The sequence below is a fragment of the Pseudoliparis swirei genome, chromosome 9, assembly GCF_029220125.1.
Source record: "Pseudoliparis swirei isolate HS2019 ecotype Mariana Trench chromosome 9, NWPU_hadal_v1, whole genome shotgun sequence".
In the NCBI taxonomy this organism is placed as follows: Eukaryota; Metazoa; Chordata; class Actinopteri; order Perciformes; family Liparidae; genus Pseudoliparis; species Pseudoliparis swirei.
Genome location: NC_079396.1, coordinates 812863 through 840817, shown reverse-complemented (window position 1 = coordinate 840817; position 27955 = coordinate 812863). Strand labels below are relative to the sequence as shown.

General features: G+C 51.6%; 1 protein-coding gene across 1 annotated transcript; it reads left to right on the top strand.

The window, feature by feature from the left end:
* The first annotated feature begins 20 nt into the window (after nt 1–20).
* mthfr (methylenetetrahydrofolate reductase (NAD(P)H)) lies at nt 21–27932 on the top strand. Its single transcript, XM_056423403.1, has 12 exons — nt 21–166; nt 1653–1911; nt 5474–5712; nt 5799–5909; nt 5973–6166; nt 7478–7728; nt 9039–9173; nt 9259–9439; nt 14648–14711; nt 25456–25559; nt 27065–27355; nt 27652–27932. The coding sequence occupies exons 2-11, from the start codon at nt 1667–1669 to the stop codon at nt 27305–27307; spliced, it is 1767 nt and encodes a 588-aa protein (XP_056279378.1). The 5' UTR covers nt 21–166; nt 1653–1666; the 3' UTR covers nt 27308–27355; nt 27652–27932.
* Nucleotides 27933–27955: the final 23 nt, after the last annotated feature.

The window sequence follows — 27955 nt, the reverse complement described above, 5'->3', positions numbered from 1 at the left end:
CCGGCGGCCCCGCCCCGGAGTCTCGGTTTGAGGGGTCCCACTCAGCTCATGCTCAGTCGAGGAGGAGGAAGACGGACTGACACCAGGACGCGCAGACTGACACCAGGACGCGCAGACTGACACCAGGACGCGCAGACTGACACCAGGACGCGCAGACAGCCGGCAGGTGGGACACGCGGTCCGTTCCCCCAGCAGGAACACAGCGTACCCGGGGTTAGCTCCAGGCTCGGGGCGGTAGAACGAGCCCCTTATGCCCGGGAGGGGCACCTAGCTAACGTTAGCTGTGCTCGGCCAAGGAGATAGCAGGCTCTAAATAAGTGGAATGCCATACTTTAATGTGCATGTTGCGTGCGCACCAGTGGCGGCTGGTGATTTTTTTTTTGGGGGGGCGCAGTTGGGCGGCGCAGTTTAAATAGCACTCCACAATGAGAAGAAAAGAGGTTTTGAGTAGAATATTGTAACAAAGCTTTATTTCAAGAACACAGTGCTCAACACTGTCCACAACAACGAAACAAACGAAACATTGGATTCAGAAAGAGATGCATCACATTGTACATTGGCCCCACTACTTGTAAAGAAATTTAGCCCGCCTCTCTTTCAAGTTGGCAAACAAAAAAAGATATGCCCGTGCCAAACCATATACACTGCTTTTAAAGTCCAACAGCATTGCTATCATTGCCAAATGTATTGTAATATCTACAAAGTAACAACATATGTTTAGTTTGCCAGCATTAAAAGCAGTTTTCCCTCAAGTTATTTCACTTAGGTCCTAAAATGGCCTTGTGTAATTAGATACAGTATATTATCATAAATAAAATGTGTACGTGCTGATCTGGAGTCAGTTTGGTAGGATTTGGGTATGAATAAATTATTTCATTTAAAATATGGATTTTTATTTAAAGATATTCATGTAATTTGCATGCAAAATAGGTCTACCCGAACCAAGGACAAAAATTCAACCCGCGCAACACTTCAAAAGTGGCCCGATTCCGCAGGAAAACCGCGGACCTGGCAACACTGCTCTATGGGCTGAGGGAACATACGGGTCTCTGATCTGCCGAATAATCCAATCGCGTGCGCACATTTGTGCGCCCCAAGATTCCCGGTTTCATCCGCCAATGTGAAGCCGGTCATTGCCAAAACGACTGAAATGTTGTATCGATGCCGCACACACACGTTAGACCAGCGCCCCGAAAAAGGGGAGGGGCTTCTCTCCATGATAATGGCGATATATTATATTTTTTCACATTAACTTAAGTGGTTGTTGACAGGGGCTTACGGTCTCCCACACACATTTAGCGCGTCAACACGGTATATTTACTATTTAAATGATTTGGCATATGTTTTTTGACAGGATTTTTTTTTCTTCTTTTTTTTTCATCTCCAAATTTTAAGAGGGGCGGCGCACTAGCGCCCCCTATGGACGAGCCGCCACTGGTGCGCACGTGTGCTGTCCATGGGTATAAAAGGAGCGGCTCGTGGCACTTTGCGGGGCCTAAAGTTACCCGCACACACCTCCCAGAGACCCGCCTGTTGACCACTCATGCTGGTTGCAAAGGGACCGTGACGTTCACCGTCATCGGATGTGTATGTGCATGACTCTGACTGCATGACACCCTCTGAGCGGGTCGTAAAGCCCTCTCCCCCCGCAGTGTGAGGGGCCGTCATGGTGAACCAGGTGCTGGGCCAGGTGCTGCCGCGAGGCGACGGGAGCTCGCGGTCGTGCAAGAGTGACTCCAGCGGGGAGAGCTCCAAGGAGAGCTCCCGGTGCTCCACGCCGGTGCTGGAGGCGGACCGCTCGGACCGGCTGCGGGACAAGATGCGCCGGAGGACGGAGTCCGGGGACCGCTGGTTCTCCCTGGAGTTCTTCCCCCCGCGCACAGCCAGCGGAGCCGTGAACCTCATCTCCAGGCACGTGAACGCACACTGACATGCAACCAGACTCCTGAGGCACTCCAAGGGGGAGCAATGACAATAAAGTCTTCTGTTCCTTTGGTCACGTGTTGGCTGTGTTACCAATGTGCATGATGGCAATAAATAAGCCGGGACTATTTGAAGTACATTTGTACTTTCAAATTGTTTTATCCATCAGGGGTTTTAAAAGTTAATCGTCCTGATCACGAAACTGGTGAAATCAAATGAAACGGAACTAAAACCTATCGGGTCCAATGGACCCTCTGAGACGTGGAGTCACAAGGAGGAAGCAGCGTTAACATGTGTGATGGAGAGATGAACATTCATCCATGAGGAGAGAGGAGAGCAGGGTTTTTCCTGGGTCAAAATGGGTCTTCGGTGCTCCCCAAAACAAATGTTGGCACGCAACGCGCGCACGGTCTGTGTCTCAATATCTATTCGCGCACCTCACAGTTGCGTATTGATCAGACAAGAAGACACGCTTATCAACTGGATTACTATTGATCAAAACAGAACAAGGGTTCGGCTGTAGCCGACTTGAAACATACTATTGAGAACTAGAGATGCACTGATCAGGTTTTTTGTGCCGATCACCGATAATACCGATCACTGAAATCAGTATCTGCCGATCCGATAATACCGATCACGGTGTCGATTGAAGCATTCTATTTATTGTGTAGCATTATTGCCTAGGACTATGAGGAAATACATATATAAAGCAACCAGTGGCGGCTGGTGAATTTTTTTTTTGGGGGGGCGCAGTTGGGCGGCGCAGTTTAAATAGCACTCCACAATGAGAAGAAAAGAGGTTTTGAGTAGAATATTGTAACAAAGCTTTATTTCAAGAACACAGTGCTCAACACTGTCCACAACAACGAAACAAACGAAACATTGGATTCAGAAAGAGATGCATCACATTGTACATTGGCCCCACTACTTGTAAAGAAATTTAGCCCGCCTCTCTTTCAAGTTGGCAAACAAAAAAAGATATGCCCGTGCCAAACCATATACACTGCTTTTAAAGTCCAACAGCATTGCTATCATTGCCAAATGTATTGTAATATCTACAAAGTAACAACATATGTTTAGTTTGCCAGCATTAAAAGCAGTTTTCCCTCAAGTTATTTCACCTAGGTCCTAAAATGGCCTTGTGTAATTAGATACAGTATATATATATCGACAAATTTCCCCTTGGGGATTAATAAAGTATATATCTATCTATCTATCTATCTATCTAAATAAAATGTGTGTACGTGCTGATCTGGAGTCAGTTTGGTAGGATTTGGGTATGAATAAATTATTTCATTTAAAATATGGATTTTTATTTAAAGATATTCATGTAATTTGCATGCAAAATAGGTCTACCCGAACCAAGGACACAAAATTCAACCCGCGCAACACTTCAAAAGTGGCCCGATTCCGCAGGAAAACCGCGGACCTGGCAACACTGCTCTATGGGCTGAGGAACATACGGGTCTCTGATCTGCCAATAATCCAATCGCGTGCGCACATTTGTGCGCACCAAGATCAGTTTCATCCGCCAATGTGAAGCCGGTCTTTGCCAAACGACTGAAACGTTGTATCGATGCGACACACACGTTAGACCAGCGCCTCGAAAAGGGAGGGCTTCTCCGTGATAATGGCGATATATTATATTTTTTCACATTAACTTAAGTGGTTGTTGACAGGGGCTTACGGTTTCCCACACACATTTAGCGCGTCAACACGGTATATTTACTATTTAAATGATTTGGCATATGTTTTTCTTCTTCTTCTTTTTTTTTCATCTCCAAATTTTAAGAGGGGCGGCCCACTAGCGCCCCCTATGGACGAGCCGCCACTGAAAGCAACTCAAACATTAAAGAAATTACCGATTTCTTTAAACATTTAGGACTTTTACTTTGAAAAATTTCCTAATTGATACAATAAAATTGATTGATTGCTATTGTAGGGGATTTCAGAACATGTATGGAACACATCTGCATTATTAATTTCCTGGAACTCTTGGGGAAATCTATGTACAGGTCTTTTTTTAACATACAAAAGTCTGACTTATTTTGATCAACTCTTCCTTGGTACAGTAAAACTGTTTTAATGTTAGCATAATTTAAGCTAAATCTCAGAAACGATCTCTAAAGATACAAAATCAGTTCATTGTTTACTTTTATATGCTAGTGTATGATTTGTCGACATCTTATTTTGATAAACGGATGTTGTTTCACGTGGTTCTTTCCGCTAACTTTAAAGCCTTGCGCTCTCCGGTTCGAATGCGTTTACCGTGAGCATCTCTAGGGGCTCAGAGCCGCAGACATGTGAGAGTCGGCTGAGTCGACCCAGAGATTCAACTCGGGGGACGCCTCGGTGGTGAGGATCCCTCTGACCTCTGCGGCCTCGCTGGCGATCGTTCCGCGATGCGCCACGATTGAAACATCTGATAGTTCTCGCAGATGTTACGTCATCTGATCGGCCGTTTTGAGAACGCCGATCAAAACCGATAATGGGAATATTGGCCGATATTCGCTGACATGCACGTGATGAACAGTTTTTTTTTTTTTTTTTGCCTTAGGCGCTTGGGAAAACGGCTTAGGTGCGCGCCCAAATTTTCTCTATGCAGGAAAAACCCTGGGAGAGAGGAGCTCAGTGTATCCTAAGCGTCCATAAGGAGAGAGGAGCTCAGTGTATCCTAAGCGTCCATAAGGAGAGAGGAGAGAGGAGCTCAGTGTATCCTAAATGTCCATAAGGAGAGAGGAGAGAGGAGCTCAGTGTATCCTAAACGTCCATAAGGAGAGAGGAGAGAGGTGCTCAGTGTATCCTAAGCGTCCATAAGGAGAGAGGAGAGGAGCTCAGTGTATCCTAAGCGTCCATAAGGAGAGAGGAGAGGAGCTCAGTGTATCCTAAACGTCCATAAGGAGAGAGGAGAGGAGCTCAGTGTATCCTAAGCGTCCATAAGGAGAGAGGATAGAGGAGCTCAGTGTCTCCTAAGCGTCCATAAGGAGAGAGGAGCTCAGTGTAACCTAAGCGTCCATAAGGAGAGAGGAGAGAGGAGCTCAGTGTATCCTAAGCGTCCATAAGGAGAGAGGAGAGGAGCTCAGTGTATCCTAAGCGTCCATAAGGAGAGAGAGAGGGAGTCGTATCCAAGCGTCCAGTATCCTAAGCTAAGGCCTATAAGGAGAGAGAGAGAGGAGCTCAGTGTATCCTAAGCGTCCATAAGGAGAGAGGAGAGGAGCTCAGTGTCTCCTAAGCGTCCATAAGGAGAGAGGAGCTCAGTGTAACCTAAGCGTCCATAAGGAGAGAGGAGAGAGGAGCTCAGTGTATCCTAAGCGTCCATAAGGAGAGAGGAGAGAGGAGCTCAGTGTATCCTAAGCGTCCATAAGGAGAGAGGAGAGAGGAGCTCAGTGTCTCCTAAGCGTCCATAAGGAGAGAGGAGCTCAGTGTATCCTAAGCGTCCATAAGGAGAGAGGAGAGAGGAGCTCATTGTATCCTAAGCGTCCATAAGGAGAGAGGAGAGAGGAGCTCAGTGTCTCCTCATCGTCGTTACACCTGGGCGTGTGGTCCTCAGGTTCGACCGTATGGGCGCCGGCGGGCCGCTCTTCATCGACATCACCTGGCACCCGGCGGGCGACCCGGGCTCGGACGAGGAGACGTCCTCCGTGATGATCGCCAGCACGGCCGTCAACTACTGCGGCCTGGAGAGCGTCCTGCACCTGACCTGCTGCGGCCAGACCAAGGAGAAGATCAGCGGCTACCTGGCCAAGGCCAAGCACCTGGGCCTCAAGAACATCATGGCGCTGAGGGGAGGTAGGGGGCGTGGCTTGTGTGGATTTAAAAGCTCGCGCTCCGTGGTTTCTCGATCCTCTCACTCTGGTCCTCTGACCCCTCCACAGACCCGATGGGAGCCGACTGGGAGGAAGAGGAGGAAGGCTTCAACTACGCCGCCGACCTGGTGAAGCACATCCGCTCTGAGTTCGAGGACTACTTTGACATCTGCGTTGCTGGTACGTTGTGCTCCTCCAGGTGTGAGTCCACCTGGGGCCTCCGTCAGTGACCTCCACCTGCAGGTTACCCCACCGGCCACCCGGAGGCGGAGAGCTACGAGGAGGACCTCCGCCACCTGAAGGAGAAGGTGGACGCCGGGGCGGACTTCATCATCACGCAGCTGTTCTTCAGGGCCGACACCTTCCTCAAGTTCCTGGCCGACTGCCGCGCCGTCGGCATCACCTGCCCCATCCTGCCGGGCATCTTCCCCATCCAGGTAGAGCAGGAGGCCACGCCCCCAACGGCTCGTCACCGGCTTCAACAAACAGGAAGCAACGTTTCATCATTAGAACTTATTTATTTTATAATTGAAGATGATATTTATTGATTGTTAGTGTATCTGCTTCGTACAGCAGCTCAGAGAGAACACCACTCAGTTCCTCTCCTCTTCCTCTCCTCTTCCTCTCATGTTCCTCTTCCTCTCATCTTCCTCTCATGTTCCTCTCTTCCTCTCCTCTTCCTCTCAAGTTCCTCTCCTCTTCCTCTCCTCTTCCTCTCCTGTTCCTCTCCTCTTCCTCTCCTCCTCTCCTGTTCCTCTCCTCTTCCTCTCCTGTACCTCTCCTCTTCCGCTCCTCCTCCTCTCCTCCTCTTCCTCTCATCTTCCTCTCCTCCTCCTCTCTTGTTCCTCTCCTCCTCCTCTCCTCTCCTGTTCCTCTCCTCCTCTTCCTCCTGTTCCTCTCCTCCTCTCCTTTTCCTCTCCTCTTCCTCTCCCCTCCTCCTCCTCTCCTGTTCCTCCTCTCCTCTTCCTCTCCTCTTCCTCTCATGTTCCTCTCCTCTTCCTCTCCTCTTCCTCTCCTCCTCTCCTGTACCTCTCCTCTTCCTCTCCTCCTCCTCTCCTCCTCTTCCTCTCATCTTCCTCTCCTCCTCCTCCTCCTCTTCCTCTCCCCTCCTCCTCCTCTCTTGTTCCTCTTCCTCTCCTCCCCTCTTCCTCTCCTCCTCCTCCTCTCTTGTTCCTCTCCTCCTCCTCTCCTCTTCCTCTCCTCTCCTGTTCCTCTCCTGTTCCTCTCCTCCTCTTCCTCCTGTTCCTCTCCTCTCCTTTTCCTCTCCTCTTCCTCTCCCCTCCTCCTCCTCTCCTGTACCACCTCTTCCTCCTCTCATCTTCCTCTCCTCCTCCTCTTCCTCTCCCCTCCTCCTCCTCTCTTGTTCCTCTTCCTCTCCTCCTCCTCTCCTCTTCCTCTCCTCCTCCTCCTCTCTTGTTCCTCTCCTCCTCCTCTCCTCTCCTGTTCCTCTCCTGTTCCTCTCCTCCTCTTCCTCCTGTTCCTCTCCTCCTCCTCCTCTCCTCTTCCTCTCCTCCTCTTCCTCTCCTCTTCCTCTCCCCTCCTCCTCTCTTGTTCCTCTTCCTCTCCTCTTCCTCTCCTCCTCCTCCTCTCTTGTTCCTCTCCTCTTCCTCTCCTCTCCTGTTCCTCTTCTCCTCTTCCTCCTGTTCCTCTCCTCTCCTCCTCTCCTTTTCCTCTCCTCTTCCTCTCCCCTCCTCCTCCTCTCCTGTACCTCCTCTTCCTCCTCTCCTCTTCCTCTCCTCTTCCTCCAGGGTTACCAGTCCCTGCGTCAGCTGGTCAAGCTCTCCAAGCTGGAGATCCCCGAGGAGATCACCAGGGTGATCGAGCCCATCAAGGACAACGACGCCGCCATCAGGAACTACGGCGTGCAGCAGGCGGTGGAGATGTGCCGCGTGCTGCTGGACAGCGGCAAGGTGCCCGGCCTCCACTTCTACACCCTGAACCGAGAGGTGGCCATCATGGAGGTGCTGCGGCAGCTGGGCCTGTGGAAGGAGGACCCCAGGTCAGTGCGCCTCCTCTCTGGAGGAGGAGATGAACTTTAAATCAATGACGCCATCGCACAAGCTGCCCTCTGGACCCTGGAGCCTCACGCAGTCAGACTGGAGAGGCGTTCAGGGTCCAGCGACCTCGTAGTCAGATTGGAGAGGCGTTCAGGGTCCGGAGACCTCGTAGTCAGATTAGAGAGGCGTTCAGGGTCCAGAGACCTCGTAGTCAGATTGGAGAGGCGTTCAGGGTCCAGAAACCTCGTAGTCAGATTGGAGAGGCGTTCAGGGTCCAGAGACCTCGTAGTCAGATTGGAGAGGCGTTCAGGGTCCAGAGACCTCGTAGTCATATTAGAGAGGCGTTCAGGGTCCAGAGACCTCGTAGTCAGATTGGAGAGGCGTTCAGGGTCCAGCGACCTCGTAGTCAGATTGGAGAGGCGTTCAGGGTCCAGAGACCTCGTAGTCAGATTGGAGAGGCGTTCAGGGTCCAGAGACCTCGTAGTCAGATTGGAGAGGCGTTCAGGGCCCAGCTACCTCGTAGTCAGATTGGAGAGGCGTTCAGGGTCCAGAGACCTCGTAGTCAGATTGGAGAGGCGTTCAGGGTCCAGCGACCTCGTAGTCAGATTGGAGAGGCGTTCAGGGTCCAGCGACCTCGTAGTCAGATTGGAGAGGCGTTCAGGGTCCAGCGACCTCGTAGTCAGATTGGAGAGGCGTTCAGGGTCCAGCGACCTCGTAGTCAGATTGGAGAGGCGTTCAGGGTCCAGAGACCTCGTAGTCATATTAGAGAGGCGTTCAGGGTCCAGAGACCTCGTAGTCAGATTGGAGAGGCGTTCAGGGTCCAGCGACCTCGTAGTCAGATTGGAGAGGCGTTCAGGGTCCAGAGACCTCGTAGTCAGATTGGAGAGGCGTTCAGGGTCCAGAGACCTCGTAGTCAGATTGGAGAGGCGTTCAGGGCCCAGCTACCTCGTAGTCAGATTGGAGAGGCGTTCAGGGTCCAGAGACCTCGTAGTCAGATTGGAGAGGCGTTCAGGGTCCAGCGACCTCGTAGTCAGATTGGAGAGGCGTTCAGGGTCCAGCGACCTCGTAGTCAGATTGGAGAGGCGTTCAGGGTCCAGCGACCTCGTAGTCAGATTGGAGAGGCGTTCAGGGTCCAGCGACCTCGTAGTCAGATTGGAGAGGCGTTCAGGGTCCAGAGACCTCGTAGTCATATTAGAGAGGCGTTCAGGGTCCAGAGACCTCGTAGTCAGATTGGAGAGGCGTTCAGGGTCCAGCGACCTCGTAGTCAGATTGGAGAGGCGTTCAGGGCCCAGTGTCTCCCTGTCTCCTCCAGGCGGCCTCTTCCCTGGGCGGTGAGTGCTCACCCCAAGCGTAAGGTGGAGGACGTGCGGCCCATCTTCTGGGCCTCCAGGCCCAAGAGCTACATCTACAGGACGCAGGACTGGGACGAGTTCCCCAACGGCCGCTGGTACGACCCCTTCAATGTCCCCCGCCGCGCGAGGTTCGGGTGCCGGTCGGACCGCTAACGCGTGTCCCGTGGGCGATGCCTTCAGGGGGAACTCGTCGTCTCCGGCCTTCGGCGAGCTGAACGACTACTACCTGTTCTACCTGAAGAGCAAGTCCTCCAAAGACGCCCTGCTGCAGATGTGGGGCCACGAGCTGCTGAGCGAGGAGAGCGTCTACGAGGTCTTCACGGCCTACATCACGGCCCGGGAGAACCGCCACGGACACAAGGTGGCCCGCCAGACCGAGACCAGACCGGAGACCAGACCGGGAGACCAGACCGGGAGACCAGACCGGGAGACCGGGAGACCAGACCGGGAGATCAGACCGGGAGACCGGGACCAGACCGGGAGACCAGACCGGGAGACCAGACCGGGAGACCAGACCGGGAGACCAGACCGGGAGACCGGGAGACCAGACCGGGAGACCAGACCGGGAGACCAGACCGGGAGACCAGACCGGGAGACCAGACCGGGAGACCAGACCGGGAGACCAGACCGGGACCAGACCGGAGACCAGACCGGAGACCAGACCGAGATCAGACCGGAGACCAGACGGAGACCAGACCGGGAGACCAGACCGGGAGACCAGACCGGGAGACCGGGAGACCAGACCGGGAGACCAGACCGGGAGATCAGACCGGGAGACCGGGAGACCAGACCGGGAGACCAGACCGGGAGATCAGACCGGGAGACCAGACCGGGAGACCAGACCGGGAGACCAGACCGGGAGACCAGACCGGGAGACCAGACCGGGAGACCAGACCGAGACCAGACCGGGAGACCAGACCGGGAGACCGGGAGACCAGACCGGGAGACCAGACCGGGAGACCAGACCGGGAGACCAGACCGGGAGACCAGACCGGGAGACCAGACCGGGAGACCAGACCGGGAGACCGGGAGACCAGACCGGGAGACCAGACCGGGAGACCAGACCGGGAGACCAGACCGGGAGACCAGGAGACCAGACCGGGAGACCAGACCGGGAGACCAGGAGACCAGACCGGGAGACCAGACCGGGAGACCAGACCGGGAGACCAGACAGGAGACCAGACCGGAGACCAGACCGGAGACCAGACCGGGAGACCAGACAGGAGACCAGACAGACCAGAGACCAGACCAGGAGACCAGACCGGGAGACCAGACCGGGAGACCAGACCGGGAGACCAGACCGGGAGACCAGACCGGGAGACCAGGAGACCAGACCGGGAGACCAGACCGGGAGACCAGACCGGGAGACCAGACCGGGAGACCAGACCGGGAGACCAGACCAGGAGACTAGACCGGGAGACCAGACCGGGAGACCAGACCGGGAGACCAGACCGGGAGACCAGACCGGGAGACCAGACCGAGACCAGACCGGGAGACCAGGAGACCAGACCGAGGAGACCAGACCGAGACCAGGAGACCAGACCGGGAGACCAGACCGAGACCAGACTGAGACCAGACTGAGACCAGACCGAGACCAGACAGGAGACCAGACCGGGAGACCAGACCGGAGACCAGACCGGGAGACCAGACCGGAGACTAGACCGGGAGACCAGACCGGGAGACCAGACCGGGAGACCAGACCGGGAGACCAGACCGGGAGACCGGGAGACCAGACCGGGAGACCAGACCGGGAGACCAGACCGGGAGACCAGACCGGGAGACCAGACCGGGAGACCAGACCGGGAGACCAGAGGGAGACAGACCGGAGACCAGACCGGAGACCAGACCGAGACCAGACCGGGAGACCAGACCGGGACCGGGAGACCAGACCGGGAGACCAGACCGGGAGACCAGACCGGGAGACCAGACCGGGAGACCAGACCGGGAGACCAGACCGGGAGACCAGGAGACCAGACCGGGAGACCAGACCGGGAGACCAGGAGACCAGACCGGGAGACCAGACCGGGAGACCAGACCGGGAGACCAGACCGGGAGACCAGACCGGGAGACCAGACCGGGAGACCAGACCGGGAGACCAGACCGGGAGACCAGACCGGGAGACCGGGAGACCAGACCGGGAGACCAGACCGGGAGACCAGACCGGGAGACCAGGAGACCAGACCGGGAGACCAGACCGGGAGACCAGACCGGGAGACCAGACCGGGAGACCAGACCGGGAGACCAGACCGGGAGACCAGGAGACCAGACCGGGAGACCAGACCGGGAGACCAGACCGGGAGACCAGGAGACCAGACCGGGAGACCAGACCGGGAGACTAGACCGGGAGACCAGACCGGGAGACCAGACCGGGAGACCAGACCGGAGACCAGACCGAGACCAGACCGGGAGACCAGACCGAGACCAGACCGGGACCGAGACCAGACCGAGACCAGACCGGGACCAGACCGGGAGACCAGACCGGAGACCAGACCGGGAGACCAGACCGAGACCAGACCGAGACCGGGAGACCAGACCGAGACCAGACAGACCGAGACCAGACGGGGACCAGACCGGGAGACCAGACCGGAGACCAGACCGGAGACAGACCGAGACCAGACCAGACCGAGACCAGACCGGGAGACCAGACGAGACCAGACCGAGACCAGGAGACCAGACCGGGAGACGAAACCGGGAGACAGGGAGACCAGACCGGGAGACCAGACCGGGAGACCGGGAGACCAGACCGAGACCAGACCGAGACCAGACCGGGAGACCAGGAGACCAGACCGGGAGACCAGACCGAGACCAGACCGGGAGACCAGACCGGGAGACCAGACCGAGACCAGACCGGGAGACCAGACCGGGAGACCAGACCGAGACAGGCAGGAGACCAGACCGGGAGACCAGACCGGGAGACCAGACCGGGAGACCAGACAGAGACCAGACCGAGAGACCGGGACCGAGACCAGACCGGGACCAGACCGGGACCGGGACCAGACCGGGACCAGACCGAGACCAGACCGGACCAGGAGACCAGACCGGAGACAGACGGAGACCAGAGACCAGACCGAGACCAGACCGGGACCGAGACCAGACCGAGACCAGACCGAGACCAGACCGGGACCAGACCGGGACCGGGACCAGACCGGGACCGAGACCAGACCGGGACCGGGACCAGACCGGGAGACCAGACAGGAGACCAGACCGGGAGACCAGACAGGAGACCAGACCGGGAGACCAGACCGAGACCAGACCGGGACCGAGACCAGACCGAGACCAGACCGGGACCAGACCGGGACCAGACCGAGACCAGACCGAGACCAGACCGAGACCAGACCGGGACCGAGACCAGACCGAGACCAGACCGGGACCGGGACCAGACCGGGACCGAGACCAGACCGGGACCGGGACCGAGACCAGACCGGGACCGAGACCAGACCGAGACCAGACCGGGACCGGGACCAGACCGGGACCGAGACCAGACCGAGACCAGACCGGGACCAGACCGGGACCGGGACCAGACCGGGACCGAGACCAGACCGGGACCAGACCGAGACCAGACCGGGACCAGACCGGGACCGAGACCAGACCGGGACCGAGACCAGACCGAGACCAGACCGGGACCGGGACCAGACCGAGACCAGACCGAGACCAGACCGAGACCAGACCGGGACCAGACCGGGACCGGGACCGGGACCAGACCGGGACCGAGACCAGACCGAGACCAGACCGGGACCAGACCGGGACCGGGACCAGACAGGAGACCAGACCGGGAGACCAGACCGAGACCAGACCGGAGACCAGACCGGGAGACCAGACCGGGAGACCAGACCGGAGACCAGACCGAGACCAGACCGGGAGACCGAGACCAGAGACCAGGAGACCGGACCGGAGACCAGGGAGACCGGGAGACCAGACCGGGAGACCAGACCGGGAGACCAGACCGGGAGACCAGACCGGGAGACCAGACCGGGAGACCAGACCGGGAGACCAGACCGGGAGACCAGACCGGGAGACCAGACCGGGAGACCGGGACCGGGAGACCGGGACCGGGAGACCAGACCGGGAGACCAGACCGGGAGACCAGACCGGGAGACCAGACCGGGAGACCGGGACCGGGAGACCAGACCGGGACCGAGACCAGACCGAGACCAGACCGGGACCGGGACCAGACCGGGACCGGGACCAGACCGGGAGATCAGACCGAGACCAGACCGGAGACCAGACCGAGACCAGAGACAGACCGGGAGACCAGACCGGGAGACCAGACCGGGAGACCAGACCGGGAGACCAGACCGGGAGACCGGGACCAGGAGACCAGACCGGGAGACCAGACCAGGAGACCAGACCGAGACCAGACCGGGACCGGGACCAGACTGAGACCAGACCGAGACCAGACCGAGACCAGACCGGGACCGAGACCAGACCGAGACCAGACCGGGAGACCAGACCGGGAGACCAGACCGGGAGACCGGGACCAGGGGACCAGACCGGGAGACCAGACCAGGAGACCAGACCAGGAGACTAGACCAGGAGACCGGGACCAGGAGACTAGACCAGGAGACTAGACCAGGAGACTAGACCAGGAGACCAGACCAGGAGACTAGACCAGGAGACCAGACCAGGAGACCAGACCAGGAGACTAGACCAGGAGACTAGACCGAGACCAGACCGGGAGACCGGGAGACCAGACCGGAGACCAGACCGAGACCAGACAGGAGACCAGACGGGAGACCAGACCGGAGACCGGGACCGGGAGACCAGACAGGAGACCAGACCGGAGAGACGAGACCAGGCAGGACCAGGAGACCAGGACCGGAGACCAGGGACCAGACCAGGAGATCAGACGGAGACCAGACCGGGAGACAGACAGGAGACCAGACCAGGGAGACCAGACCGAGAGACCAGACCAGGGAGACCGGAGACCAGACCGAGTGACCAGACCGGGAGACCAGACCGGGAGACCAGACCGGCAGACCAGACCGGGAGACCGAGAGACCAGACCGGGAGACCAGACAGGAGACCAGACCGGAGACCAGACCGGAGACCGGGACCGGGAGACTGAGACTGGAGACCGGACCGAGACCAGACCGGAGACCGGGACAGGAGACTAGACCGGGAGACCAGACCGGGAGACCAGACCGGGAGACCAGACCAGGAGACCAGACCAGGAGACTAGACCAGGAGACCGGGACCAGGAGACTAGACCAGGAGACCGGGACCAGGACACCAGACCGGGAGACCAGACCGGGAGACCAGACCGGGAGACCAGACCGGGAGACCAGACCAGGAGACCAGACCAGGAGACTAGACCAGGAGACTAGACCAGGAGACCGGGACCAGGAGACTAGACCAGGAGACCGGGACCAGGACACCAGACCAGGAGACTAGACCAGGAGACCGGGACCAGGACACCAGACCAGGAGACCAGACCAGGAGACTAGACCAGGAGACTAGACCAGGAGACCAGACCAGGAGACTAGACCAGGAGACTTGGACCCTTGGTCACTAGACCAGGAGACTTGGACCCTTGGTCCCTACACCAGGAGCTGACCTCTGCCCTCTGCAGGTGCTGTGTCTGCCGTGGAACGACGAGCCTCTGGCCCCGGAGACCAAGCCCGGAGACCAGAGAAGCTGACCGAGAGGAGTCCGAGCTGGAAAGGTGATCAACAGGAGAGGTCCCATCAACCTCCAGCCCAACATCAAGGAAGCCCTGTGGGTGTCTAGAAGGGGGCTGCCCAGGGTGTCTTCAGAAGGTAGGGGGCCCTGGGTGGGTGTTCAGAAGGTAGGGGGCTTTGGGGGGGGGGGGGGTGTTCAGAAGGTAGGGGGCCCTGTGGGGTGCGGTGTTCAGAAGGCCCTGGGGGCCTGTGGGGTGTTCAGAAGGTAGGGGGCCCTGTGGGGGTGTTCAGAAGGTAGGGGGCCCTGTGGGGGGGGTGTTCAGAAGGTAGGGGGCCCTGTGGGAGGTGTTCAGAAGGTAGGAGGCCCTGTGGGGGGTGTTCAGAAGGTGAGTAGGGGCCCTGTGGGGGGTGTTCAGAAGGTAGGGGGCCCTGTGGGGGGGGGTTCAGAAGGTAGGGGGCCCTGTGGGGGGGTGTTCAGAAGGTAGGGGGCCCTGAGGGGGTGTTCAGAGGTGGGGGCCCTGTGGGGTGTTCAGAAGAGGGGCCCTGTGGGGTGTTCAGAAGGTAGGAGGCCCTGTGGGGGTGTTCAGAAGGTAGGGGGCCCTGTGGGGGTGTTCAGAAGGTAGGGGGGTCTGTGGGGGTGTCAGAAGGTAGGGGCCCTGTGGGGGGTGTTCAGAAGGTAGGAGGCCCTGTGGGGGTGTTCAGAGGTGGGGGCCCTGTGGGGTTGTTCAGGTAGGGGCTGTGGGGTTGTTCAGGTAGGAGGGCCCTGTGGGGTTGTTCAGAAGGTAGGGGCCCTGTGGGGGGTGTTCAGAAGGTAGGGGGCCTGTGGGGGGTGTTCAAGTAGGGGGCCTGGGGGTTGTTCAGAAGGTAGGGGGCCCTGTGGGGGTGTTCAGAAGGTAGGGGCCCTGGGGGTGTTCAGAAGGTGGGGGCCCTGGGGGTGTCAGAAGGTAGGGGGCCCTGTGGGGTGTTCAGAAGGTAGGGGCCCTGTGGGTGTTCAGAAGGTAGGGGGCCCTGGTGTTCAGAGGTGGGGCCTGGGGTGTTCAGAAGGTAGGGGCCCTGTGGGGTTCAGAAGTGGGGGGCCTGTGGGGGGGTGTTCAGAAGGTGGGGCCCTGGGGGTGTTCAGGTGGGGACCGTAGGTTCAGGAGGTAGTTGGAGTGCAGAAGGGGGGTGTGGGTGTAGGGGGTAGGGGCCGTGGGGTGAGAGGGGAGGAAGGTAGGGCCTGTGGAGAGAGGTGTTAAAACAGGAGGGCAGTGAGGGGTGTTCAGAGGTAGTTGGAGGTGGTAGCTGGGTAGGCAGTGTTTGTGGTGAGGGGTGGGAGGTAACATGAATGGGTATTGGAGCAGGGGTATTGTTATTGGTTGTATTGAGGTTGTTTTTCATTGTACCAAAGCAAGGCGGTGTCAGCTGTGGTATTGCTAAAGTTGGGCAGTTTATTGGGTTATGGATGTAGGATTGTGTTTTTTTTTTTTAGGGTTGGGGGGTGGATTTGGTTTAATTAAAATTTTTGTTGTTTTTTAAGGATTTTGGTTTATGGGTTTTGGGTTAAGGGTTTTAATTGTTGTTTAGGTTTTTGGGGATTTTAAGAGGGGTTTGTTAAGGGTATTTGTTTTAAAATTGGGAAATTATGTGTTTTTTTCGCTCCCCCCCTATTGGTCCCCCCTTTACCAAAAAGGGAAACTGTTTATTTTTTAAAAATTTTCCCCAATTTTGTGATTTCCTGTTTGGGGAAATTCTTACTTTATCCTTTTTTCTTTTAAACCCCTACCAAATTACCCGGAAAATTGTTGTTTTTGGGTTTTTTTGCTTTCCCGTTTTAAGGAAATTTTGGAGAATTTTTCCTGTTTTTCCCCCGATTTTTCCTTTTTAAAAATTGTCCCTTTTCCTTTTGGTTCATTGCCCAAAGCCAAGGCGGGAAAATCCTTGGGATTTCCCTTTAAAATTTTCCCCCCCCTTCCCCTTTTTTACTTGAGAAAACCTTCTCCTTGGCCTTTTTTGATGTAGTTGTTGATGGTGGGTGTGAGTGGTGTGGGGTGTGGGTGTTGTTAGGGTAGGTGTGTTGTTGAGGTGTGTGGGGTGAGTGGGTGGGGTGTTGAGTGGTGTGGGTTGAGTGGGTGTGTTGTGTGTGTAGGTGGTGTTATTTGTGGGTGTGTGAGTGGTGTGGTGTTGGTGGTGGTATTGGGTTGGTTATATGTTAGTGTTGGGGGAGGTGGGTGTAGTTGTGATGTGTGTGTGTGGGTTTTGTGGTGTAGTGTGGTGTGTTGATGTGTTTTATGTGTGTGTTGTGTTGTTGTGTGTTGTGTGTGTAGTTGATGTGTGTTGTGGTGTGTAGTGTGTTTTGTGTATTGATGAGGGGTGTAGGTGGGTGGTGGTGTTTAGTTGGGGAGTTGAGTGTATTTTTGTAGTGTGAGTATTGGTGTAGTAGTTTTAATGTTATTGTAAGTTAGTTGTTTGTTGTAGTGTAGTGTTGTGTGTGTGTTTTGATGTTTGGTGAGTGTGTTGTGTTGATGTATTGTGTTGGTGTGTTGGTTTTGAGTGTTTGTATAGAGGGGTGTCAGTGGTGGTGATGTTTAGTTGGGTTGGTGTGTTTTATGTGAGGCAGTTGATATTGTTTAGTTTTAATGTTTATTGTAGTTAGTTGATTGTTGTTAAATGGATTGTTAGTTGTTGTTTGAGTTGTTGGTGGGTGTGTTGTGTTGATGATTTGTTGAGGGTGTTGTTTTATGAGTGTATTTGATATGAGGGGTGTAGGTGAGTTGGTATGTGTATGGTGGGTTTGTAGTTGGTGGTGTATGAGTAGTGGGAAGATGGAGTTGTGGGTTTTGGGGTGTGGTTTTTTATTGTGTGTTTTTGTTGCGTTTTGTAGTTTATGTAGTTTATGTGGTTTGTTTTTCGTTATTTTGATGGTGAGGTTGATGTGTGAGAGGATTATTTGGTTGTGTGAGGTGTGATTGGTTTGAGTGGTGAGAGTTAGGTGTTTTTGTTTTTGGTTGGTGGGTGGGTTACTCTCATCACACCACATGGTGTTTCCTGTCCCTACCGGCTTCCTCTTTTATCCCACTGACTTTTGAGTTTCATCTGGGGCTTACCGTTACTCATCCGGTTCAACTTCACATTGTTGTTCTCTACCGTCCCCTGGTTCTTTGGGAGATTTCTTGGGCGAGCTAGGCAGTCCTCCCCATCGAACATGTGAACACGCCCCCGCTCATCCTTCTGGGTGACTTTAACATGTCCAGACAGAGAAGTCATGTGATCTCTTACTCTTACTGTCTTCCTTTAACCTCTCTACTCCAGTCCCTCCCTCCTACTCACAAGCCCGGCAGCAACCACTGACTACATTTTCACAAGAAACTGCTCTACCTCTAACCTCACTGTGACTCTCTCCATGTCTCCTGACCACTTCTTCATCTCTTACTCTCTCTCGCTCTCTGGTACTGACAACCCACCCATGTCTACAGACTCTGCCTTACCTCGCAACATTCGCACCCTCTGCCCCTCCTCTCTGGCCTCCTCCTGTCCTATCTGCTCTCCCCTCAACTGACTGCTTCTCACTCATGCATCCTAACTCCTGCAGACACTCTCCTCTCTTCCCTGTCTTCATCTCTTGATTCTCTTTGATCCTTTAAGACACGACCGGGTTCGGAAATCCTCTCCGACTCAAGGTGGTTGTAGGACTCGGATTAACGTGGGTCGAGAGCCACCCTCGACAGCCCGGTGAGAAAGAAAATGGCGAAATCGAATCAAGCGAAGATTTAATCTTCTATCAATCTCCTCTCCTCCTATCTCTTCCTCTATCTCTGCAGCCAAAGCTCGGTTCTGCCTGACCAAAATTCGGTCTTCCTTCTCTATTACCCCAAAACTCTTACTCTATCTTTTCCAACCTCCGATCCCCCTGTACCCCTCCTCCTTCACCACTTGCTTTTGCCGAAACCACTTTGTGAAACGACTGGCACAAACAAGATAGGCGGGCATGATATACGCCCTCAGCTTTACAAGTCAAATCTTCTATCACCTCACCAACACTAACTTCTTCATCCCCCTATAACCTCTTGCCCTTGTCTCCCAGTCAGGTTCTTGGCTTGGTGACCTCAAGCTCGACTGAACCACCTGCGCCCTTGACCCCGTCCGTCTCCCATTCTCAGGCTATTGCTCCTGACCTACTGACCTTCTCACTTGTATCTTATTAACAGCTCCCTCTCAAACTGGCTGTTTCAAACCCTAACTCTCTGAAGGAGGCGAGGAGTCAACCCTCTGAAGAAACCCACGCATCGACCCGTCTGGAAGTCAGCAACTACAGACCGGTCTCTCTTCTTCCTTTTCTCCAAAACTCTGGAGCGAGCTATCTTGAGCCAAGTGTCCTCCTATCTCCCACAGTAACAACCCTTCTTGACCTCACCAGTCTGGATTCAAGGCCGGCCACTCGACAGAGACTTGGCCCTCCTTGCTGTCTCTGAGCAGCTTCACACACTGCCAGAGCAGCCTCTCTCTCCTCTGTCCCTTATCCTTCTCGACCTTTCTGCAGCATTTGACACCGTGAACCACCAGATCCTGATCTCTTCTCTTCAGGACCTGGGGATCTCCAGGCACTGCACTCAGCTCTTTTCTCTTCCCTACCTTAAAGACCAGCACCTACCCGGGTAACTTGGAGAGGATCTGTGTCTGATCCTTGTCACTCTCACTACTGGGGTTCCTCAAGGCTCCGTCCTGGGTCCCCTCCTCTTCTCTGTATACAAATTCTCTCGGCTCTGTCATTGGCTCGCATGGCTTCTCCTACCATAGCCATGCTGATGACACCTAACTGATCTTCTCGCTTTCCACCGGTCGAAACACAGGTATGCGGTAACGCGAATCTCTGCCTGTCTGACTGACATCCTCTCAGTGGATGTCTGCTCACCACCTGAAGATCAACCCCTGACAGACTGAGCTACTATTCGCTTCCAGGGAAGGCTCCCCCCACCTACCCGACCTGACTATCACCTTCAACAGCTCTGTGTTGGCCCTCTCACCGGACTGCCAGGAACCTCGGTGACACTCGACAGTCAACTCTCCCCTGACTGACGCCAACATCAGCTGCTGACAGCCCAGCGTTCCTGTAGGTACATGCTGCACAAATATCAGGAGAATAAGTCCTCTTCTTACTCAGAAAGGCGCGCGCGGGTTCTGATCCAGGCTCCTGGTCATCGCCTCATACCGACTACTGCAACTCCCTCCTGGCTGGTCTACCTCAAGCTAAGGCCATCCCACCCCTGCCGCTCATCCAGAATGCAGCAGCTCGGCTGCTCTTCAGCCTCCCGAAATCCACCACACCACCGGCTCCTCCGCTCTCCACTGGTTGCGGTGGCTGCTCGTCGCATCCGCTTCAAAACACTGAGTTCCTGGCGTACCGTGCTCTGAGACGGATCGGCCCCGTCCATATCCAGGATATGGTCACACAGGCACACCCGACACGTTAAGCTCAGCTTCCGCCTGCAACAGCCAATCGACTGTGACTACTGCACCTCGAGCTAATGCACTCGAAATCCAGACTGTTTGCTGTCCTGGCTCCTCAGTGGTGGAGCAGGCTCCCCACTGACATCAGGACAGCAGAAAGTCTCTACATCTTCCGTCCGAGACTGAAAACACACCTTTTCCGACTATGTCTGGATTAAAACACAGATTAGCACTTTCAGTGTGGCATAGATAGCACTTACTTTATGGTAATTTTTTGTAGTTCGACTATGTTGAGGAAATGTTACTTCCTGTATTCTTGTTGTTCTTAGTTTGTACCTCCTAGGTTGAAATGCACTTATTGTAGAAATCAGCTTTGGATAAGCGATCTGCTAAAATGACATGTAATGTAATGTGTAATGTGTAGTGTATTGGAATTGTGTAGTCAGGTGTAGTTGATGTTGTAGTGTGTAGTTGTTGGGTGTGTGTGTGTAGTTGTTGATGTGTAGTGTGTGTGTGTGTGTATGATTGATGTGTAGTTGTGGGTGTGTAGTGAAGTAGCTGTTGATGTGTAGTGTGTGTGTAGTTGAGTGTAGTGTGTAATTTGTTGATGGTGTGTAGTTGTGTAGTGTGTGTGTGTAGATTGATATGTAGTGTGTGTGAATTGATGTGTAGTGTGTAGTTATTGAATTGTATAGTTGTGTGTGTGTGATTGATGTATAATAGTGTGAGTGTGTAGTTGATATGTAGTGTGGTAATATAGTTGATGATGTGTAGTTATTAGGTGTGTAAGTGTGTAGTGTGATAATATAGTGATGTATAGTGTGTAGTTAATATGAATTGTTAATTAATAATATGTGTAATTGATATTAGTGTGAATTGTGGGTAGTGATTAGGAGCGTGATGTGTGTGTTAATTGATACTTATGAGTAATAGTTGAATTGATAATAATTAATTATTGATATGTAGTTAATAAATTATGTAGTGTGAAGTTGATAATATAGTGTAGTTGATGTGTGTAGTATGTAATTGATATGTGTGTGTGTGTGTATGAATTGATATGTAGTGTGTGAATTGATAATATGGTGTGTGGGTGTGTAGTTGATGTGTAGTGTGTGTGTGTAGTTGATGTGTAGTGTGTAGTTGTGGGTGTGTAGTGTGTAGTTGATGTGTAGTGTGTAGTTGTTGGTGTGTAGTGTGTAGTTGACGTGTAAGTGTATTATTGTAGTTGTTGATGTGTGGTATATGTATGATTGATGTGTGCAGTTATTGGGCTATGTAGTGTGTAGTTGTTGATGTGTAGTGTGTGTGGATTGATGTGTAGTTATGGGTGTATAGATTAGTTAGTTGTTGATGTGTAGTGTGTGTGTAGTTGATGGATTGATGTGGTTAATGTAGATTATTAGTGCTATAATTAATGTTGATGATATTAGTAGTGTGTGAAGTTATTAGATGTGGGTATGTAGTGTAGTTATTGATGTAGTGTGTGTGTGTAGTGATTGATGTGAAGTTAGATTATGTGGTATATAGTTGGGTGTGTAGTGTGTGAAGTTATTGATATTAGATTATTATTAGTTATTGGGTGTGTAGTATGTGTAGTCGTTATGGATTGATGTGGACTGTTGGTGTGTAGTTGTTGATGTGGTTAGGTGGTGTGTATTAATGATTGATGATGTAGTGTGCTTAGTTGTTATAGGTGTAGTGTGTAGTTGTTGATGTGTAAGTGTGTGTGTGTAGTTGATTATTGGGTGTGTAGTGTCTGGTGGTTGATGATGTGTGAGTGATGTGGTGTGTGTAGTTGATGGTGTGAAGTTGTGGGTGTGTGAGTGTGTAGTTGATGTGTAGTGTGTAGTTATTAGGTGTGTAGTTGAATTGATGTGTAGTTATTAGGTATGTCTTAGATTGTGGGTAGTGTGTAGTTGATGTAGTAGTGTGTAGTTGATTGGGTAGCCAGGTAGTTGATAGTAATAGTTATTAGGTGTGTAGTATGTAGTAGTGTTGGTATGTAGTATTATTATTATGGATTTATGTAGTGTGTGGATGTAGTTGAGGTGTAGTGTGTAGTTGATGTGTAGGTGTGTGTGTGTGTGTATGGATTGATGTGTTGTGGGGTGTTAAGTGTGTATTATTAGATATGTGGATGATGATGTAAGATTGTGGGTGTGTAGTTGATATATGATGTGTGGCGTGTAGTGTGTAGTTATTGATATTCCATAGTGTGTGTGTGTATTGATGTGTAGTTGTGGGTGTGTGTGTGTGATTATTATTGTAGTTGATGTGTAGTTATGTGTGTGTAGTTGATGTGAGTTGTGGTGTTGTAGTTGATGTGTAGTGTGTGTGTGTAGTTGATATGTAGTTGTGGAGTGTGTAGTGTGTGGTTGATGTGTAATTATTATTATATAGTTGATGTGTAATTATTAGATTATTAGGTGTGTGTTAGTTGATGTGTAGTGTATTATTATTAGTGTGTAGTTGTGTAGTGTGTAGTATTAGTTGTGTGAATGTGTAGTATTATTAGTTGATGTGTAGTTGATGTGTAGTGTGTGGAGTTAATGGTAATTATTAGTAGTTGTACGTTGTGTGTGATATATAGTTATTGATAATAGTTGATGTAGTGTGTGTAGTTGATGGTGTGGTGCAGGAAATTGATGTGTAGTGTGTGTGTGTAATTAATGCAGATGTGTAAGTAATATGAACAATAGATGCGTATTAATAGTTATTAGATTATTATAGTATGTGTGTAGTGTGGTCAGGCGTGGTATTGTTGATGTAGATGTGTGTGTAGTTATTGATGTGTAGTGTAGTTAGATTATAGTGGTAGTTATTGATGTGTAGGTGGTGTGTGGATTGTGGGTGTGTGTGTGTAGTTGTAGGTGTGTAGTGGTGTGTAGTTACATTGATGTAGTAGTGTAGTGTGTGTAGTTGATGTGTAGTTGTGGGTGTGTGAGTGTGTAGTTGATGTGTATTAGATTATTAAGTGTAGTAGTTGATGTGGTGTGTGTGTGTGTGGATTGATGTGTGGTTATTGATTGTGTAGTGTGTAGTTGATGTGTAGTGTGTGTGTGTAGTTGATGTGCAGTTGTGGATATGTAGTGTGGCTGATGTGTGGTGTGTGTGTATAGTGTGTAGTTGTTGAGTGTAGATGTGTGTGTGTGTAGTTGATGTGGTTATGGTGTGCAGGAAGTTATTATTAGTTAATTAGGTGTGTAATTAGTTGATGTGTGGTATTATTATAGTTGATGTGTAGTTGTTAGATTATGTGCAATTAATATTAGTTGATGTGTAGTGTGTAGTTATTGGGTGTGTGGTGTGTAGTGTGTGCAGTCAGGTGTATGAATTGATGTGTGGTTATTAGGTGTGTAGTGTGTAGTTGATATTATGTGTGTGTAGTTGATGTAGTGTAGTTAGGTGTGTAGTGTATGAATTGATGTATTAGTTGATGTAGAATGTGTGTAGTTGATGTGTAGTGTGTGTAGTTGATGTGGTTGTGGTAGTGTGTAGTGTGTAGTTGTTGTATAGTGTGTGTGTTGTATGGATTGTAGTTGTTAGATTATGTAGTTGATGTGTAGTTATTAGGTGTGTAGTTAATATGTAAGTAGTGTGTAGTGTAGTTGATGTAGTAGTGTGTGTGTAGTGCAGTTGATGTGTAGTTATTGTGGAATTATGTAGTGTGTGTGTGTGTGGTTGATGTAGTTAAGCGGTGTGTATGATGTAGCTATTGATGTGTAGTGTGTGTGTAGTTGATGTGTAGTTAATGGTGTGCATGTAGTGTAGTTGATGTGCAGTGTGTGTGTGTAGTTGATGTAGTGTAGTTGTAGATTGATGTAGTTGATGTGTGTAGTGTGCAGATTATTAATAGATGTGTAGTGATATATAGTGTGTTGATTATGTAGATTGATGTGTGGTGTAGGTTGATGCAGTGTGTGGGTGTGTAGTGTAGTATGAATATGTAGTTGTGGATGTGTAGTGTGTGTGTGTATGTGCAGTGATGTAGTTGCTGGATGGTGTGTAGTGTGTAATTGATGTAGTTGTTAGGTGTATAGTGTATAGTTGATGTGTTGTTGATGTGTGTAGTGTGTAGTTGTTGATGTGTGTGTATGTGTGTGTAGTTGATGTGTAGTTGTGGAGGTGTGTAGTTGATATATAGTGCAAATTGATGTGTAGTTGTTGATGCAGTGAGTATATGTATAGTGTGTGAATTGATGTTTAGTTATTGTATAGGTGTGTAGTGTGTATGATTGATGATGTGTAATTGTAAATTATGTGTGTGAAACATTATGTAGTTGTTATGATGTTAGGTAGTATGTGGAATTGATGCAGTTGTATGTGGTGTGTAGTTGATGCAGCTGTGGTGTGTAGTAGTTGATGAAGTTAATAGGTGTGGTGTGTGGATTGATGTGTAGTTGTGCAGCTGATGTGGCTAATTAATGTGTGTGATAGTGTAGTTGATAGTAATGTGGATTGATGTGTAGTTTAATGATGCAGTGTGTTAATAATTGATGTGCAGTTGTGGATGTGCATAGTGTGTAGTTATTATAGTATGCAGTGATTGATATTATGATGTGTATGCTTGATGTAGCTGTGATGTGATTATTATAGTGTAGTTGATGATAGTGTGTGTGTGTGTAGTTGATGTGTAGTTAGTTAGATTATATGTAATTGTTGATGTTAGTGTGTGTGTGTGCTATGTAGTTGATGTGGTGTGAATTGTGTGAGTATTATAGCTATGAGTTGATGTGTATGTGTAGCTGTAGTGCAATGTGATATTATTGTAGTGGTTGAAGATGCTGATTATAGTGTGTAGTTGATGGGTAGTATAATAGGTGATCTTATGAATTGATGTGCAGTGAGTGTTAATTAGTTATTGATAGTGTATAGTTGTGTTGATGTGCCAGATGAGTATTATTATTAATTATTATGATGTGTGTAGTTAATAGGATGTGTAGTTGATGTGTGAATTGGTTGATTATTAGCTAATGTAGTGTGTAGATGTAGTGAAATAAATGTGTGTGTGTATGTAGTTGATGTGTATGGTTATGGGTGTGTAGTGTGTGCTTGGTTATTGGGTTATTAATAATTAATGTAGTTGTTGATGATGTATATTATGCTGTGATGTGGTGTAGTTGATTGCAGAAAAAGGGCTTAGATGTGTAGGGTGTGTATTATGTGGTTGATGTGTGGTTAAGTAGATTATTAATATATTATTTGGTTATTAGATTATTAATAATTAGTTGTTGATGTGTAGTGTGTCTGTGTGTAGTTGATGTGTAGTTGTGGGTGTCTGTAGTGGAAGGTGATGTAATTATTATGTGTCCTCTGTGCCGTAACACTGACCAAGCAACTCGAAACATGCAGCCCAACGCTGTGACTTGGGGGATCTTCCCCGGCAGAGAGATCGTGCAGCCCACCGTGGTGGACCCCGACAGCTTCATGTACTGGAAGGTGAGCCGGGACAGGAAGTGCTCTCAACCTGTGGTGCGTTTGAGGTCTGGTCCTACAGGAAGTGCTCTCAACCTGTGGTGCGTTTGAGGTCTGGTCCTACAGGAAGTGCTCTCAACCTGTGGTGTGTTTGAGGTCTGGTCCTACAGGAAGTGCTCTCAACCTGTGGTGCGTTTGAGGTCTGGTCTAAGGAAGTGCTCCAACCTGTGGTGCGTTTGAGGTCTGGTCCTACAGGAAGTGCTCTAACCTGTGGTGCGTTTGAGGTCTGGTCCTACAGGAAGTGCTCTCAACCTGTGGTGTGTTTGAGGTCTGGTCCTACAGGAAGTGCTCTAACCTGTGGTGCGTTTGAGGTCTGGTCCTACAGGAAGTGCTCTAACCTGTGGTGCGTTTGAGGTCTGGTCCTACAGGAAGTGCTCTAACCTGTGGTGCGTTTGAGGTCTGGTCCTACAGGAAGTGCTCTAACCTGTGGTGCGTTTGAGGTCTGGTCCTACAGGAAGTGCTCTAACCTGTGGTGTGTTTGAGGTCTGGTCCTACAGGAAGTGCTCTAACCTGTGGTGTGTTTGAGGTCTGGTCCTACAGGAAGTGCTCTCAACCTGTGGTGTGTTTGAGGTCTGGTCCTACAGGAAGTGCTCTCAACCTGTGGTGTGTTTGAGGTCTGGTCCTACAGGAAGTGCTCTAACCTGTGGTGCGTTTGAGGTCTGGTCCTACAGGAAGTGCTCTAACCTGTGGTGCGTTTGAGGTCTGGTCCTACAGGAAGTGCTCTCAACCTGTGGTGCGTTTGAGGTCTGTTCCTACAGGAAGTGCTCTCAACCTGTGGTGCGTTTGAGGTCTGGTCCTACAGGAAGTGCTCTAACCTGTGGTGCGTTTGAGGTCTGGTCCTACAGGAAGTGCTCTAACCTGTGGTGCGTTTGAGGTCTGGTCCTACAGGAAGTGCTCTCAACCTGTGGTGTGTTTGAGGTCTGGTCCTACAGGAAGTGCTCTAACCTGTGGTGCGTTTGAGGTCTGGTCCTACAGGAAGTGCTCTAACCTGTGGTGCGTTTGAGGTCTGGTCCTACAGGAAGTGCTCTAACCTGTGGTGCGTTTGAGGTCTGGATCTACAGGAAGTGCTAACCTGTAGTGCGTTTGAGGTCTGGTCCTACAGGAAGTGCTCTTGCGTTTGAGGTCTGGTCTACAGGAAGTGCTCTCAACCTGTGGTGTGTTTGAGGTCTGGTCCTACAGGAAGTGCTCTAACCTGTGGTGCGTTTGAGGTCTGGTCCTACAGGAAGTGCTCTAACCTGTGGTGCGTTTGAGGTCTGGTCCTACAGGAAGTGCTCTCAACCTGTGGTGTGTTTGAGGTCTGGTCCTACAGGAAGTGCTCTAACCTGTGGTGCGTTTGAGGTCTGGTCCTACAGGAAGTGCTCTAACCTGTGGTGCGTTTGAGGTCTGGTCCTACAGGAAGTGCTCTAACCTGTGGTGCGTTTGAGGTCTGGTCCTACAGGAAGTGCTCTAACCCTCTGTGTGGCCCCCAGGACGAGGCCTTCGCCCTGTGGATCGAGCAGTGGGCCAAGCTCTACGAGGACGAGTCTCCCTCCAGGATGATCATCAAGTACATCCACGACAACTACTTCCTGGTGAACCTGGTGGACAACGACTTCCCCCTGGACAGCTGCCTGTGGCGGGTGCTGGACGACATGCTCGCCATGCTGGACGCTCCTCCGGGGCCCGAGGACGGGGGGGCGGCCCCCGAGCGAGGGGCCCCTCTGGAACAATGAGCTGCTGCTCTCCAGACGCCTCTCGTGTTTCAGAAGAGCTGAATACAGGTATGGCAGCGTACTGACCTCATGACCCCATGACCTCCAGCAGCGGGGTCACTGAGCTCTCAGCTCTTAACTGACCAGACCACACCAAGCTTTTAAATGTTGTTCAGTGTTTGACAATAGAAGTGATCCAGGTGTTTCACCTCTCTGCCTTAACACGTTTTATATGCAACACATATTTATTTGTTCTACTCTAAAAGCATTAAATTGTTTTTCAATACTGATCAACTTGTTGAGTGTTACTAAGCAACCGATCACGTTATATACAGGTATCAAGCTCCTCCTCTTTTATGAACCAGCTCCAGCTTCAGTCCTGGAGACTCCGCCCCCTCATGTGGACTGAAGACGTTCCTCCTGATGGTCTGATAGTGACACCTGAACCAGGTGAACCTGAGCTCCTCTCTCCTCTTATTCTATCTATTGAACACAATTCAATATACATAACATTTGCCATAAAACTGATTTTATATAATAATATTAAAGCCTTATTTTTTTTTAGATTGTGTCTTTCAATATGATAGAGTATAACTAATATTGTGTTGAATAATATAATAAATAAATATAGAACAGTATAATTCTGTTTATGATCTGTGTGAAGAAATC

What these genes read in the sequence shown, in the direction of transcription:
- mthfr (XM_056423403.1), top strand. Translation starts at nt 1,667, where the DNA reads ATGGTGAACCAGGTGCTGGGCCAGGTGCTGCCGCGAGGCGACGGGAGC. An exon ending in CGGGCATCTTCCCCATCCAG is followed by an intron (nt 6,167 to 7,477) that starts GTAGAGCAGGAG and finishes CTCTTCCTCCAG; the next exon opens with GGTTACCAGTCCCTGCGTCA. An exon ending in CTGTGGAAGGAGGACCCCAG is followed by an intron (nt 7,729 to 9,038) that starts GTCAGTGCGCCT and finishes TGTCTCCTCCAG; the next exon opens with GCGGCCTCTTCCCTGGGCGG.